The following is a 15294-nucleotide window of genomic DNA, read 5'->3' on the forward strand; positions in this document are numbered from 1 at the left end:
TGCTGGCACGGCTGTCATCTCCACTCCATGAGCTCCCGGCAGGTGATGCTGGATCGACAGTTTTGCGCCTGGTGATTGTGGAACAGTTTTCAAATTTTACAACTGGCGGAGCGAGGCGTGAGTCAGCAGGTTTGTCACAGCTGAGTTGAAGCCTGAGCCAGACTGCCTAAGGGATGATTATGCTGATTTTGTAAACAGGGAGGTAGTAGGAGGGCGAGGTGCTTGTCTCGGTTAACAAAGGTAGGGAAGGGTGTGGCTGAGGTAACGGGGCATGGTAAGGTTTCCAGTCATGTCACATCGAAACGAGTAATCGGTGGCTGCCCTGCATCCCAGGTTGAGTAAGCCGGGGCGCGGGTGGCGGGGAGAAGGGAAATCTGCGCTTGCCAGGAATTGCGGTGCGCCTATATTGGTCTCGTCCACCCTTGCCAAAACATTCCATTGGGCGAAATAATCCTCATATATGCCGTTCCTTGGAGGTGCGCGGAAATAGGCGTCGCCTCGACGAGTGCTTCACCGTGTGGCCGGCGACGTCCCCACAGCCCGCTTAGGAGAGGCAGCGTGGAGCAGGCGAGGAGCTGCTTGGGCCTCTGAGGTGAATAACAGGAAGAGGAGTAGGAGGCCTGTATAATCCCCGTTGGCAACCGAGTGTAGTTCTTGCTGACCCAGAGAATAAAGACTTCAGTCGCACTAGTGCCGCCTCCATTGTTGCCACACAGCTTGTTTCACTGTCGCCAGCAGCTGCCAGCCAGCCACCAGCCCCGCACCTCACGTATTACATTCTTGCTCTCATTAAAGCCCCATTAACAGCCCGGAAATCAAAGGCCGAGACGAAGACTAACCAAACGATCAAGATAGAAAGTTAGTGTGTGGCAACGCTTGGCCTCGCTGGACCCGAGGATAACAAGATCGGTGCCCGGTGGGCGCGGGCGTGCCGTCTCCTCCTGCCGCCTGCAGCCCTATACTAGGCCCGTGAAGGGTGCTGTAATTGGGATTTGCCTTTATAACTAATTGTTATTATTGATGCATAACTATGGAGTGATCAATATTTTAGATGTTTTGGCGGCGAAAATAAGGCATTATGATGGAGGATGTGTCCAAGGCACCGAGGCCTAGCGCCAAGTGGCGGACACAAGCTTGCAGAAAATCTGTTCATTGTCATGTAGATGTGTGCACACGTGTGCCCTTAGTACTCTCTCTCTCTCTCTCTCTCTCTCTCTCTCTCTCTCTCTCTCTCTCTCTCTCTCTCTGTGTGTGTGTGTGTGTGTGTGTGTTCTTACGTTGTCTTATCGTTTTATCGTTTATCACGGCATGATAATTATAAACACTCAACATTGAGTTTCGTTGTTTGCAACCAATTACAAAGGATTATTATGTAGTGTGTGTGTGTGCGTGTGTGTGTGTTCTTCACAAGGCAAATCCTGCACAAGTTATACACCATCAGTCTTTATTTATAAAGTACATTCGGTCAGCATCCGTTGTGGGCTTCCTGTCGTGGCCCACCGGGTGTCAACACTGTGCCTCTCGTCTCCAGTCCCATTTCTGACGTGATTCGTAGTTATCCGCCCCTTCAGTCCAAACGTCCATGTCACTGTTATCTTCCTCGTTTACTGTAGACACTCCTCACCTTGGCACGACAGACTCGCGCAGCTCATCCAGTAACCTCCACCTTTCTAGGCAATGCAAATTTGGCTGATTAAACATCCGTCTTTCGACATGCTTTTCTGTCTTGATGTTGACGAATCAGTTTAATCGATGATCAAACCAAAGCTACATGACATCATCGAGATAAGGGCTAGTTGACTAAGGGTAACCAGCGCTACTATTACTCTTGCAACTTAATGCTTTGTATGTCGTTTTTTTTTTTTCGTTTTTTTTTTCGCCGAAGGTTAAAAAATTACCGGTACTCCTGAATCTTTTACAACTCACTCTGCCCGGATCTGTGCTATTTGAAGTGTAAAGTGTCATATTTACACACACACACACACACACACACACACACACACACACACACACACACACGCGACAGGAAAGGTTGTGGAGGAAGGAAAGATGGGGAAAGTTTCCACAATAGTCTATTTACATAGGGTAGCTTTGTTGTGACGTCTGCCCGCAAGTGCTGCTGCTGCTGCTGCAACTGCCGCCCCACGACCCATTGTTCCTCCACACCGCCACAACACACTCCTGACACTCCTGACACCGCTAATGTAATTTTATGCGAGTTAGTCCAGGCCTCCGCTGTGCCCTGTATACTTTGGGTCCACCTGATACTGTCCTCTTTGTAATGACGAGGCGTGACGTGCGAGAGTGAGCGGCGCTTGTTGCCAGGGCGGGAGGTTATGTGAGGGGCCGGTACTCGTGTGGTGTGTGGTGGTGTGGGTGACGGGGTGTGGCAAGGAAGGTGTGAGGTGTGTGAAGAGGGAGTTAGAAAATGGAAGGCTGAGTTTGGTGACTAGTGGGGTGGCGTACGCTATATAGTGGTTTATTAGAGGGAGGGTTTGGTGTAAGGAGGGAAGGGAGGAGTGGGGATAATATTGTGACGGGAGGACTGGTAGCGGTCAGAGAAGGAAACGTGTGTGTGTGTGTGTGTGTGTGTGTGTGTGTGTGTGTGTGTGTGTGTGTGTGTGTGTGTCTCGCCCCACGTCTCCAAGCCGGCGCCTGGGGTCACCTTACAACATAACCCCCCCCACCTCTCCTTCTCCTCTTTCCCTCTCCTCCTCTCTCTCTCTCTTCCTTCCTCCTGCCCCACCTCTGGCCCCTCCTGTAGTGTCCACGCTGTCTACCTGCCTTCACTGTCCACACACGTCCTTTCTTCACTCATCTCTGCCTGTCCTTGCTTCGTCTACAGTCTACACCGCCCTAGTTGTTGCGTCACACACACACACACACACACACACACACACACACACACACACACACACACACACACACACACACGTACACCTGTATATCAAACTTGTCAGTCCTAGCACACCTACATGTCAGTTCCGTACCAAAGAGATAAACATTTAAAGACGTCCTTGTCGTCCTCGCTTCACACATGTCTCAACCACACCTGCCTACACCTTACCTAATGTAATGAATGTAGCAGCGCCAGTAGTAGAAGCAGTAGTAATAGTAGTAGTAATAGTTGTAGTTGCAGTTGTAGTAGTAGTAGGGTGTAAATCTTCTGCACTATGCCATCCTTGAGCCTTGTCCTGCCTTACCTGTCGCTACCTCTCCTGTATTCTCATCCTTCACCCATCACCTGCATTGTTGTCTTTGCGTTTTACCTGCTACCTGTCCTCTCTTCTTCCCTCCTCCTTATTCTCTCTCTCTCTCTCTCTCTCTCTCTCTCTCTCTCTCTCTCTCTCTCTCTCTCTCTCTCTCTCTCTCTCTCTCTCTCTCTCTCTCTCTCTCTCTCATATCTTGGTCATTATCATCTCTGCTATCATTAATGTTTGAGTGCATCACGTTCTTCTTTCGTCTGATAAAAACCTCTTTACTCGAGACTGTTTTATATTGGGTTTTTCCTCCTCCTCCTTGTGTGTGTGTGTGTGTGTGTGTGTGTGTGTGTGTGTGTGTGTGTGTGTTTCTAAGAAAAAAAAAGTTAGTGAGTCATTAGACGGTTGGCTCCTGTGTTTAAAAGAAGTCCCTGTCTGTGTCAATAATGAAGATAAGGATGATGACACCACATTAACAGTAACAACTAAGACCACCACCACCACCAACACTCCTACTACTACTACTACTACTACTACTACTACTACTAATAATAATAATAATAATAATAATAATATCACCATCTTATCCTGAACGAAACACGTCTATATTTCAAAATGCAGCGTTGTATTTTCATCGTTATTCTTAGCCTTTCCATCGTTCTTTTTATTCGTGTATTACCAGAAACTATGATATCTGACAACGTAGGTAACGTGAAGCAGAAAAAGAAACACACACACACACACACACACACACACACACACACACACACACACACACACACACACACACACACACACACACACACACACACACACAAAGAGGAGAAACAAGAGCAGACATAAGAAGATTAGAAAGAATACAGAGAATAGCAGCAGAGATTGTGCAAGAGTTGGGAAACCTAACTTATGAGGAAAAGTGAAAAATGGACCTGCCAGAGAGAGAGAGAGAGAGAGAGAGAGAGAGAGAGAGAGAGAGAGAGAGAGAGAGAGAGAGAGAGAGAGAGAAATTTGTATATTTAATAAGCAAATGTGAAGAAATAAAGCTATATACTAATAATCCAGGGAAGTAGATTAATTTTTGAGAGCACGAGTTGAGAGAGAGAGAGAGAGAGAGAGAGAGAGAGAGAGAGAGAGAGAGAGAGAGAGAGAGAGAGAGAGAGAGAGAGAGAGAAGGTAAAAGTGTTTGAATTGCATAACACTAAAATGGGTAGTTTGTTATGTGTATAGATATTCTGAATGAACTAGCAGATGTGATAGCACGTGGTCGTTTGCTACAGTACACACCTCAACTAAGGAAAAGAAATTGAAAAATATTACAATTAAAACTAAACCACATTTGTACAGTTAAGATCATGTATGTTCCAACTACGTAAACACACACACACACACACACACACACACACACACACACACACACACACACACACACACACACACACACACACACACACACACACGAAGGAGGATGAGGCAAGTGAAAAAGAGTTCTTGTAATATTCTTATTCACGCAGGATTTGATGTTCACTTAACAATAATTGGTATATTTTGGCAAAAGTTATTTTCTTTATGGTGATGGTATATCCTGTCCCTGTGGAGGCGCTTCCTTCCTGTGACCATTGGTGTGGTGAATGTGTATTTGTTATTTTGTTTATTGATTTTTTTTTTTCTCGTGGCAGTGCAAATCAGCTTGTTAATGTAAAAAAAAAAAAAGATAATGAACGTTTGAGGAATAAAGAAAGATCAATGGATATAAATATACATACACACATATATAATGCAGATAAATAAGGTGGGTATACAGATAGACAACTAAATAAATAAGAAGAAAGGTCGACACATAAAAATCGATACACAGATATATATGTAGACAGATAGATAAATAAATATAAATATTCACTAGGCACAACATTCGTTCCGCACTCAGTAAATAAACAGAAACATCGATCCTTTACAAAAACAGAGCATGGAGTATGATAACAAGACCACCTGAGTGACGGGTCCCTTGCAGTCACGCCCAGAAAGAAAAAAACATGACGCACTTCCTGCCAAAGACTTTCCTACTTTTATCCCATGTCTGATCCGCCGACAGTCTCCCAGTAAGACCTGATAACCTCAAGATTGCCAGCTGACTGGAGGACTTGGGAGTGAAGGTAAAGCACCGAGCAGTGGAAGGGAGTGTGGCACGTTACCTGACTTCTGACCCCGACTGTACTGTACCTGCGTGTGGGAAGTTACTGTGGCTCGCTTGTTATCTTTAGTAGTAGTAGTAGTAGTCGTAGTAGTAGTAGTAGTAGTAGTAGCATTTACTTATTGAATTTTTACGTATTTCTTTGTTTATATTAATATTCTTGCTTTTCCTTATTCGTTCAATTTCCGGGTGCTTCATAGCTGTTCATATATGGACTGTATTACATTTATTTATCACAGAATGGAACATAAGCCAGGGAAAAAAAATACTTAAGTAAAGTCTGCTAAAATTACCGCTCCCTTAATAAAAAAGTTAGCATTTCCAGGACGGAGGTTAATGTAATCCCCATGTCACGCTGCTCGTCCCTTTAAACAAAGACGCATTGATCTCTATTGTATCATTACACCTGCGTATGATGCAACTGCAGAACGTAATCCCGAAATGTTGGAAGTGTGGATTGATAGGTATTGCATGACGGTCATTGCGTGGGTTAGTATTATGTCATGCAGCGCTGTGCCAAAGGACGCGACCGCTAATAGTGCCAGAACAACATTAGTAGTAGTAGTAGTAGTAGTAGTAGTAATGATAATAATAGAAGTAATAAACTTCTACTAAATAATCCAATCTGAACTTTTCTTCATTTATCATCTATTCGCCCATTAATTAATTCATCCTTCTCCCTTGCCTCTTGTGTCACATAAATAATTACATCATAAGCAGTCATGCACAGGAACACTCTAACACATGAAACACGGGTAACCATGAGGCTTGTTACCTTTTGATGAGGTTATCAGTTTATAACGCATGAACCACAAGTAATAATGAGGCTTGTTAACGTATGACGAGGTTATCAGTTTACTCCAACTGTAGCTTTCTAGTATGAGAGAGAATTTAATTCTGAACATCGTCAAAACCAGTAAAGAAGCAGGAGGACGGCAGGCGGCAGTAAGTAATTTGACCAGGCATGAGAGAGAGAGACAGAGAGAGAGAGCGCCGTTGTGTAGACCAGGGTTACAAACTGGCAATTTTCATTACCAGATTGGCTACAATCTGGTAATATATATATATATATATATATATATATATATATATATATATATATATATATATATATATATATATATATATATATATATATATATATATATATATATATATATACACACAACTGAAAGAGGAATGGATCAACGAAAACTGGACGTATCCATCAAATAATCATAGTAGACCCTTACGTATTGATCGTGTCCAGTTTTCGTAAAGAGGTTGATAGTAGACGCTAGACGACCAGCTCCTGTACTGGTTTCGTAAGGGGATCAGTAACATCATTTATTGCTAAGTCTGGCGCCTGGCAGTTCATCGAGTTAGTCTTAATCCTGCCATCGTATGGTGTTCGTGATTTACCTCCTGGAGGTCTAACGTTGGTGATACGATATATTTAAATGGAAAGGTGCATATAACTCTACAAGAACATATCTCAGTGCGTGGGAAAATGAGTACCCATGGGTTACTAAACACAATATGCCTTTAGTCAAGTGCGTAATAAAAAATCTGCAACCACGAAAGGCCACAATCAATGTGTATGCAGAATCGAAAGATCATAAACAATGGGTTTGTGTAGTTTCATCAACGAGAGCAAATATGTCTCAGACAGGTAGACAAAATCTTCAGCACAGTGGATCTCTCAAGAAAATTTTGTTGTCAGCAGATGTAGTAAGTTGTCATGTTCCTGTTATGTGTATAGATCACTTTAGTGAAATAATAAAGGAAAATAGTAGTGCTGGAAGTTTGCAAATTTAAGACTTCGTACCAAATGTTCATTGCTAATTACCAGTGTTGTTTCACCAAGCCTTGAGGAGGATTTACATGAGAGTGATAAATGCTAAGTATTACTGTATTCTAGTTGAGTCCACTGACATATCTACAGACAAGAACATATGTGTGTGTTTAAGATTTTTTGATGAAACAGTAAACGAGGTAGTATCTGCTTTTTTTAGGGCTGGTAGCCATTACTGAGGCCACAGGTGAAGCTTTATTTAAAGCAACTAGTGATCTCTTGCCCAAGTGTGGTATTGCCATTGAAAACTGCACTGGGTTCTCGAGTGATGGCGCCAGCAACATGATCGGGGAAAGCATTAAGGTACAGGCTCCACATTGCATTAAAATGCAGTGCACTTGCCATAGTTTAGCTTTATGCATACAAAAGGAATTTGATAAACTTCCCTTTAACCTTGGTTTCATGTTACAAGAAGTACCAAAGTGGTTCAGAGAAAGTACATTAAGGCGTGAGATGTACAAGATGTTTGAGATCATAAATATTGGTGAAGAAAGGCATGGTATTTCCCTTCCATTTCTTATCCTTTCCACAACACGATGGCTAGTCAGGGGAAAAGTGATATTCAACATTTAGTCAACTGGATGGAACTGAGAGCTTATTTTCAGTGTACCAGCATCCATGGAGCACAGGATGTAAGGTATAAGGCTCGTCTTTTGTGGGAAATGTTCTACAATGACTCCAACTACTTGTACTTCGCCTTCAGTTCACCCCTGGTAACAGAATTTGAAAGGGTGAAGGCACTCTTCCAGTCTAATAATGCCAGTCCATCCTCATTGCTTCGTGAATTAGATGTACATTATAAATCTCTTCACAGCAGAGGGTCTATAGTGAGCAAAGCACTGAATAAAAGTTAATTTGGAGCCAAGTTTCCATGGAATGCAACAGGCTTGTTTCCGGTAAGAAGACGGCCTCACGTCTTCAAACCATACAGCAACGGTGCCAGGAAATGCTTGTTGAACTGGTGTCTCAAGTCAAGATGAGGCTACTAGATAATAGAGGCCTGTTTGACAGATTAAGCAAGTTATCCCCACACAATGTCCTTACCCAGTTAAACAGACCAAAATTTAACGAGCTTCCATTTCCTCATCTCCAAGAAGACTTTCTAGAACTTTTTGAAGAACAATACCGAAAATTTTTTTTCATCCCTGGAATAATGAAGTCTTCAGCTCTGGAATCGCAGAAGATCCAGTTCACTTTTGAGCTTTAATAAAGAAATACGAAGGAGGTCGAAAGCCTTATGAAGCCCTAACCGGATATGCTTTGGCAGCTTTGACAACACCAGTAAGCAACGCAGTTGTTGAGAGGATTTTTTCCTATGTTAATGCTGTGAAGACTAAGGTGCGAAATCGATTGAAACTTAAGATGTTGGAGGCTATTTTGAGGATACGCACAACCATAATTATGTCAGGAATATGTTGCAAGGACATAATAATTACAAAAGGCATGTTAGACAAATTCAATGTTGATATGTACGAACATGCAAGAAGTCGAAGATTGTCAGGGCAGTAAGGATGATGCACGTGATGCTCTATACGAATAATCCCCAATTCTTGCCTGTACCCAGTCACCAACTAATCTGTCACCTGGCCTCTCACAGTAAGTTTATTTCTTATCACAATTTTCTTATCCTAGTCACCATTATATATATATATATATATATATATATATATATATATATATATATATATATATATATATATATATATATATATATATATATATATATTATATATTAAATTTTGTTCATGTACCAAAGTAATTAATAATTGTAACTAACATTATTCGTGTAACTTATATGTACCTAGGATTTACAATTCGTAACAATTAAAAAAAATGGCAATGAAATAACGAATTTGGTAATTGTTGTCGAGTTTGGTAATGCCTGCTTTTCAAGACTTGGCAACCCTGGTGTAGACCTCGCTGGGAGTGAGAGAAGTGGGGAGGTGCTACAGGAAGCGCTCCACTGACACCAATCCCCAGCTCCTAGTCCCCAGCTGATCCGTCCCCTGCCTAGCCCTCAGAATCTCGTCCCCATACACTTACTTCCCCAGGACTCTCCCCTCAGCGTCCTTTTCTTCCCTGTAGTGTGTGTGTGTGTGTGTGTGTGTGTGTGTGTGTGTGTGTGTGTGCACAGAGGCTCCGTATGGCTGAGACACTTCCGCCACGAGTGCTGTGTTGGAGACATTGTAGGCGTAGGGTAAGGCCACCTGTATCTTGTATCTTGCCGAAGCACTGAGGTGTAGGCTGCCTGTAACCTGCTGAGATGTGTGGTGCAGGCGGCTTGCAGTCAGTGTAAGGTACATTTTAGAGGCAGTACAAGTCTGCACTGTAAGGCCTCAGCGTGGCCTTGCCTGCCGTGCTGGGGCCACGCTGACTGCGTCTCGCCGCTCTGCTGCAATTCTTTTTCTCTTGTTGTGGAAAGTGAAGAAAATAAAATAAATTTTAGAAAAGGAAATGTATTTTATTACACCATTTAATGTTATTCCCGGTATACTTTACACACACACACACACACACACACACACACACACACACACAGTGTTGTTTGGAAGGCGGGAAGGGAGTGGGGAGCGATTAGTGACCCTCCGTCGTGGCGGTGGACTAGTGGGCGGCGGGGGGGGGGGGGGGGCGGAAGGGAGGGGGCCGGATGGGTCTTATTTAGTGTCGACACTCGACAGACCCTCTCGGCTTTCTTGGCGCCCCAGCCCCGCCAAGGAGATGGGGGGGCGGGGGGGTCAAGGGGTCACAACTGAAGGACACCCCCTCAGCATCTCCCTTCCCTCAATTCACTCCCCCCTCCCATGTGTGTGTGTGTGTGTGTGTGTGTGTAAGGGGCTGGCTATTACAGTGGTGCGGTGGCGTTCCCCATGAATGGTGGCCAATGAAAGTGGTGACCCACATCCCCCGGCACTGCTTCAATCCCCCTCCCTTCACTCCTCCACACCAATCCTCTGCCACAAACTTCTGACGACCTCCTACTCTCCCTTCCTCCATACTCACTCACTCCCAGGCCTCGTATTGAGTGCCTTCTATCACCACCTCACCATCCTCACCACCCTCACCACCACGAAGGCCGTAGTGGCTTGATTAGCTTGAGGCGGGGAACGGTGACCAAACCGGTCCGACAGGTGTGTGGCCTCCCTGGACCTGGCTAACACACACACACACACACACACACTTATCACAAGTATATATATATATATATATATATATATATATATATATATATATATATATATATATATATATATATATATATATATATATATATATATATATATATTATAATTTTTTTTCATTGTTTTGTTATACTACTACTACTACTACTACTACTACTACTACTACTACTACTACTACTACTACTACTACTACTACTACTACTACTACTACTACTATTGCTACTACAACTAATACTACTACTATTAATAATAATGATAAAAATAATAATAATAATAATAACATCATCATCTAGTGTCACTACTGGTATATACTGCTATAGCACAGCAAGTGAAGGGGAAGGACAATAATTGTCGTGAGTTAAGTATACCTTTTCATGTCTATTTTTTATTTACATGAAAAAAAAAAAATGTAAAACTGAGGTACAGAAAGTAAAGGAGAGGAGGAAGTGAGGGTTGATAATGAGGGATGTGGCATGCCTGGGCAGGGGAGAGGCAGTGAGGGAGAGTGGGTTGGTGGTATGAAATTCGGGAACATTAAAGAGGGAACCTTGATGAATGAAGTAATACAAGGGAATCCATAACACCACTCTGAGATTGAAACAAGACATGCAGCTAACAGATTACTTAAGAACACACACACACACACACACACACACACACACACACACACACACACACACACACACACACACACACACACACACACACACACACACACACGCAGTTACCTGGTTGTATTTACCTACAGCTTAGCAAATATAGCCAAGTAAATAATACACGCACACAGCAGCACATCAGAACCTGTTGCACCCATTAACAAGGAACTTTCCCTTCTACAGGAGATCATCATTCCCTGCCGCAACAATGGTACCTCCAAGTTCTCCTTCACCTTTCAGCCCATCCAGGAAAGTGGTGGGCCCCAGGGAAGCTTTGAGTTCATCAAGCAGCTCAGCCCCAGGTACTGCACTGCCCATGGTGGCTTCAAATTGTTCTGTTCCTTGTAGCTGTAATAATGTCCCTCAGTATGGATGGCAGAGTGCTGAAATTGGTGAAATCTTGATAGCTAAATTTATAAAACAGGAAGTGGTTAATAATTGAAAGCATGGATCTTTTTATTGGTAAAGTACTTATGATTTTGTTTTTTTCTAATTTAAATTTCATTGTCAAAGATAAGTTACTGTTTAAGAAAAGCAAATCTAAGATTAGCTAAAAGCTTCTGTATAAAATAAGGATGTGAGCCTAACGTAAAATATTCTGAGGCAGGCACAGCAGCAGGTCCTTGGAGCAGGTGAAAGTTGACTCAAAGACAGCAAGCATCCAGGATATGAAACTTAATTCCATTTTCTCCACAGAGCCCTGGAGTCCCTTGGCCCCATGGTGGCCAGACTGTGGATCCATGCAAAGGATGACACCTACGAGAAGACCCGGAAGAGTATGGAGAACGCGCAGAAGCAGGGCAAAATGAACTGGTTAGCTTCAAACTGTTTTATTGTCATTGTATTGTGATTTCACAGACAGGTAATTTACGTCAGTAAAAGTTTATATTCTTTATACATTTATTTGAGCAGTCAAAAACACCATGCAGGTGAAAATTAATGGTTGGGTGATATTGGTCCAATTTTGTGAGGGAGGGATAACAACCTTGTTATGAGTAATAAGTGTATCTCTAAAAAGTACAAGTATGGACTCTCTTGCTGTTACTTCCTCTTTAAATAGAGTGCTTGGTGGAAAGGTGGCATTATGAGTGAATCTATGAGTTCATGTCTGCACTGCCCACTTTTACCATTGCTAGACCTTTCACTCTCCCATCCTTTCTCTTTCTGAACATTGTAGCTTTCTGATGGTCTTCCATTCTAGTACTATCATCACATTCTACCCCTTCCTCTCCAGACAACCAAACCATCCTTGGGTGCACCTGTTTGCCACATCCACCAATCACTTCACATTTTTTTTTTTAATCAGACATGGTAAACATTTGTATCACTTTCCCCATTAATTTTTCTCACACATTTACAATAATTTTTGTTTTTCTAATTCTGAACTATGAGTAGAGCATGTTATTTTAGAGCCATGTTGTTGAAATGCATCTAGGTATTAATAAGTTTTCAGAGATGGTGATGTAGCCCCATGCAGCATTAAAGAAGGAAAATGAATTTGTAATCTGACTTGTAATCTTTCTTGAATTTGAGATTAAGATTCCTTATAGAAACATTTTGTTAGTGCATCAATTGTTTATCTTCTTTTGATGGTGAGTGATTACAGTGGATATGTAGCACCACAGCATCAAGGATCAAAAAAGTGCTTGCTGTGATAGGAAAATACAAATCTCTAATTTTAGCAATATCCAAGCATCATGCAATCTTAAAAATTTACAGATGGGAATTTTATGTGCCATTTAATGAAGAATGTGTTATATTTATATGTCTTTTGTTATTACAGTGTAAAGGAAGTAACCAATGCTGCTGCTAACCCCTTTGTGAGGCAGCGGCCATCGCATGGCAAGATGAACATGGTGGCACCTCACAAGAAGAAGGATATAATGGGGGAGCAGATTTCCTCCAAGTTCAGCTCCAACAACTCCACCTCCCCCCACCGGCACCAGAGTGGAGGCACCACAGGACCCCCTTCAAACACAAGCAAGCCCCCACCTCCCCCTCCCCCAAATGTCAATGGTAGAAACAGCAACCCTGACTTGGTGCGGAGACCCCTGAGGTGTGTGGTGGGGAGTGAATGGTTGCTCCTAGGAGATTTTAACTCTTGTAAACATTTTAAGCGTTAATGTCAGCTGGAATGATTTGCTTGGTCATGAAAGGCCTTTTATTTAGCTATAGTGGCTCTGGAAATCTTTAGAGGGCAGATGGTAAACAAACTATTATATAGAGATTTTACAAAAAGTAAGTCATATATAGGCTGAATTCCTTTAAATCATGAGGTTAGGTTTTCTTTTTATATAAACAACTTTATTCACAGGGAGAGAATCATCCAACTCCTTGCTGTCAAGAATTACAAAAAGCTTGAGCTCATCAACCGGCTGCACAGTGGTGGGTGCTGCTTTTTACCTGGAGCTGTATAATTCTAATACAAATAGAAAAATTATTTGGAAAATTTGTAGTATTGTTTTGACAACTGTTAGGACAGGATGTGGACTTGTCTGAAACATTTATGATTGGAATAAGACAAAGTAACATTGCATTTAATTTGTCATCCACAACTGTTACAGATGGAATCAAGGAAAAAGACCGACGACAAATGAACAGTGTGTTGTTGAGCGTGTCACAGGTGAAGGAAAACTTGCACCACTTGTCCCGACACTTGTGGAGTGAAGTGCTTGAGGACTGGCCTTTCTACACGGAAAAGGAAAAGGAGGCAGTCAAAAGGTGATGTACCCTACAGTGATGACTCATACATATTTCTGTACTTTTATTTCAGATGTATAACCTAACACATTTTCCATAAAGAATTTCTTTAGTAATACAGGTACTTGTACATATGGACTCAGAAATTTAGTTGTAATCCAACAAAAAATCCTTGATATTTTGATTAGTATTAGTGAGATAAGATAAAACTCCTTTTGTCTTAATAATTCTGTTTTAAATTACAGGAAGAAGCCCCAGCAGATACTGTCTGCCAGTGACAGCAACCACTCTCCCACCTCAGCCCCACCCCTGTCCCCCTCCTCAGAGCCTCAGGGAGTCAAGCGGCCCCATGAGGAGCAACTTGATCCCACTGCCAAGAGGCCCCGAGGAGGACGCTGGAACGGTTCGTCCAAGTCCTTCAGGAGAAACGATGAGTCCTTCCCTGCGAGCAATGAGGTTAAATCTGAGCCTCATTCTGACTCCTGGGCGTCCAGCAAACCAAAGTCCACCACGCCGAGCTCCGTCCTAGAGCACCGGCAGGAGGCGAGGAATGGCCGCCACAACAATCATCATCACAACCATCGAGACAGTGGCAGCCGTGGCACCCTCACCAATGGTACCTCCAACAACCTGGCTGCCAATGCCATCACCACTGCATCCACCACCTCTGCCACCATCACCACCAGTCCTGCCAGAAAGCCTTCCTCTACATCCCCCCTCAACCAGGGATCCTCCCCTCATTCCCACCATCACCTCAATGGCCTCCATCCCCACCATAACAACCATCACCACCATTCCTCAGGTAGCCACTCCCCCATCAATGGGGTCACCAATGACCTTACCAATGGCCATGCCAACCACCACTCCAGGACCAATGGCCATGTCACACCTCCCAACTCCTCTCCAGACAGCCTCAGTGGGGAAGACTCACCCCCAGCATACTTAAGGTGAGGCTTCTTTACATGTGGCTGCTTAGTGTGTGTGTGTGTGTATGTGTGTGTGTGTGTGTGTGTGTGTGTGTGTGTGTGTGTGTGTGTGTGTGTAAATGTGCATGTATATTGCAGTTGCATGTCTCCATCTCCATACTTCTCTGGTATAATGTCAAACTTTTCATCACAATTAGCTAATGTGGTCTGATCTCATCATCCAATCAGGTGTTGAGTGGGGAATGTTAGTAGATCATGTAGATCATGTTAGAGTGTTAGTTAGATCATGCTTAGCTTTAGAGATGTCACCTCTTCAAAAGTGCATCTTCTGTCACTGCACATTTGACATCAATCTTTCTTTGTCACTAGGAACTACACAAGCATAGTCTCTTCTGATCAACGGAGCAGATACAAGGCAGACTTCAATCGTCAGTATCAGGAGTATCTTAACTTACACAGCTTCATTGAGGAGCGGACCAGACCCTTCACTGACCTGGAGGAGCAGCTCAGGAATGAAACTCTTGGTTCCGAGGAGTATAATGTGAGTGTACTTGATAGTCTGATCTCCACATACGTATGTTAGTTGTTTTCAACTATACCATCATCTAAAA

At 42.9% G+C, this 15294-nt stretch overlaps 1 protein-coding gene across 5 annotated transcripts in view; it reads left to right on the top strand.

The window, feature by feature from the left end:
- The window catches only part of LOC135091052 (RNA polymerase II elongation factor Ell-like), a 130514-nt gene that overhangs the window by 108407 nt on the left and 6813 nt on the right, over positions 1–15294 (top strand). For 3 of the 5 annotated variants that reach the window (XM_063988431.1, XM_063988480.1, XM_063988575.1), the window contains 7 exons: positions 11241–11359; positions 11754–11870; positions 12841–13113; positions 13372–13442; positions 13622–13778; positions 14003–14704; positions 15053–15224. In XM_063988431.1, coding sequence (XP_063844501.1) covers positions 11241–11359; positions 11754–11870; positions 12841–13113; positions 13372–13442; positions 13622–13778; positions 14003–14704; positions 15053–15224 — 1611 coding nt within the window. Of the gene's footprint in view, positions 130–5160; positions 5351–11240; positions 11360–11753; positions 11871–12840; positions 13114–13371; positions 13443–13621; positions 13779–14002; positions 14705–15052; positions 15225–15294 lie in introns of all 5 variants that reach the window. The other 2 variants (XM_063988631.1, XM_063988688.1) reach the window with 2 other exon arrangements.

Source organism: Scylla paramamosain, chromosome 1 (assembly GCF_035594125.1).
Source record: "Scylla paramamosain isolate STU-SP2022 chromosome 1, ASM3559412v1, whole genome shotgun sequence".
NCBI lineage: Eukaryota > Metazoa > Arthropoda > Malacostraca > Decapoda > Portunidae > Scylla > Scylla paramamosain.